This window comes from Cyprinodon variegatus, unplaced genomic scaffold (assembly GCF_000732505.1).
Source record: "Cyprinodon variegatus isolate N-32 unplaced genomic scaffold, C_variegatus-1.0 Scaffold1194, whole genome shotgun sequence".
Classification (NCBI taxonomy): Eukaryota; Metazoa; Chordata; class Actinopteri; order Cyprinodontiformes; family Cyprinodontidae; genus Cyprinodon; species Cyprinodon variegatus.
The window spans coordinates 32,466-34,389 of record NW_015151647.1 but is presented as its reverse complement, the minus strand read 5'-3'; the positions used below and the strand labels follow the sequence as shown (position 1 = coordinate 34,389).

Below are 1,924 nucleotides of genomic sequence, written 5' to 3'. Positions count from 1 at the left end.
TCGGCCTTCCGGTGTTGTTTCTGTTGGGGCCGCTCGGGCCCCCGCGTGCCAGCGGTGCGCTGTCGGAGGGGTTCCTGTTCGGCAGGCTTATTTGTCTCCTGGGAGGGCAGGCATGTTGATTTTTCTGGGCAGGAGCGTCTGGGTGGAGGGGTCCTCGCGGTGTGGCGGTGGGTGTTGGACACTGGCTTGTTTGTGGCCGTTCTTCTTCAGTGAGGGAGAAATTTTTTATTTTTTGTGTATGTGGAAGGGGGGTGTGAGCAGGGGAATCGGAGCTTGGAGTGGAGCTCGGGATTTGTGCTTTGCTGTGTTGTGTGGCTTTCTTCTTCTTCGGATTGGTGTTGTGGGACCGGTGTCGGGGGCGGAGTCGTTCGGGGGCCGGTGTCGGGGTGGGGGTGCTGGTGCCGGGGGTTTTTGGGCATTGCCCGGCCCTACTGCTGGGTGGGTTTGGGGTGGGTCCTGGGGTCTGGGAACCCTGGGGTGCGTTGCCCTTGGGCAGGGGCCCCGGTGGGGTTTTGGGGGTTCGGGTTCTGTGGGGAGTACTGCTTGGGGTCTGGGCCAGTGTACGTCCAGCTGTCTGCCCCTGCTGCCGGGGTGCCATGGGGCCTGTTGGGCTGGGAGGGGCATGGACTTTAACACCTATGGCAGATGCTTACCCCTTCACGGGTTTGCACTCTGTATGTGGGGGAAGGGGAGGGAGGGGGAGTAGGAATGATCGCGGCTTGTATTTCTTCTGTCGCTTGTGTGGTGAGTAGCTTGATTGTTATTATAGGGGAGGGTTAAGATCTCCGGAGGGGTGGGGGGTGGTGATAAGGGGAAGATCTTGGAAGGGCTTCGGGTCTGGCTCCCTGTCTCAGTCCTGGTCCGTGCTGCCCCCTGGTGGGGCTTCGTCCGGGGTGGGGGCTCTGCGTGTTGCGCGTGGGCTGGCCGGCTGGGGTTGCCCCCCCTTATTTATTTATTTATTTATTTATTTATTTTTATTATTATAATTTTTTTTCTTTATTCATTTCTTTCTTTATTTTTTGTATTATTTATTTTATTCATTTTAATTAATTAATTTATTTATTTTTATTTATTTATTTATAAATTTTTTGGATGGACAGGATGGGGGGAGGGTGGTGGTGTCGGCTCTATGCCCGGCTGGCTGGTGGGTCCTGCTGCCGGTCCCATGCCCCCGGGCTACGGTGGTGAAACTGGTGGGGCACCCCTCTCTGGAGGGGCTCTCAGGGAACTGGGGTGCCTATTGGAGTCAGCGGGGGAGCTGGCTCCCTGGGAGTGCAACAAGCACCCCAGTCTTTTGCTCCCTATCCCCGAAATCCTCCCTCTGCCTGCTCCATCACTTTGCCACACATGTAGGTTTTTGGGGAGGGGGTCATTACTGGAGGGCCACACCTGATGACGTCCCACACCACAATTTTATTTTGCATTTTAGACTCTTCCATCTACATCATTTTCACAACACACATCTCTGTAGGGCATTTTCGGGGTGGGGTGGGGGTCAGGGCCACCTGGGGGGGCTTATTTTATGGGTCTCCTCCATCCCCTCTCGCATCTAGACATTGAGGGTTAAGGGTTGTCCAAGGGGGGGTGTCCTGGCACCGTGTATCTCCTGGAGGGGAGGTGGACTGTGCCGGACACCCCCTCTTGGTACTCCCAGTTTTAATTACATCTGAGAGCAACACGCAACAACACCACATTTGAGCAGGCGCAGGGAGGATCGGGGTCTTCTCACACCCCTGTTCTCCGGCCGCTGCCCGGAGTCTGGGGCTTGGAGGAAGAGTGAGCCACCTGGTCCCTGGTTTTGGCTGGGGCTGGCTGCAGGGCCTAGGTGGCCTGCCGGTGGTGGGGCTGTCACCTCTGCTCTCCCCAAAGAAGGTTGGAAGGGGGGGCATGAAGTGCCTGGTTTAAGTGTTTTTTTTTTTTTTTT

General features: G+C 56.1%; 1 protein-coding gene across 1 annotated transcript in view; it reads right to left on the bottom strand.

Annotated features, from left to right (window-relative positions):
• LOC107102053 (serine/arginine repetitive matrix protein 1-like) overlaps positions 1-598 on the bottom strand; it is a 6,105-nt gene extending 5,507 nt beyond the window's left edge. Inside the window, exon 1 of the mRNA XM_015401215.1 lies at positions 6-598. Coding sequence (XP_015256701.1) covers positions 6-598 — 593 coding nt within the window. The remainder of the gene's footprint in view (positions 1-5) is intronic.
• Between the last annotated feature and the right edge of the window lie 1,326 nt (positions 599-1,924).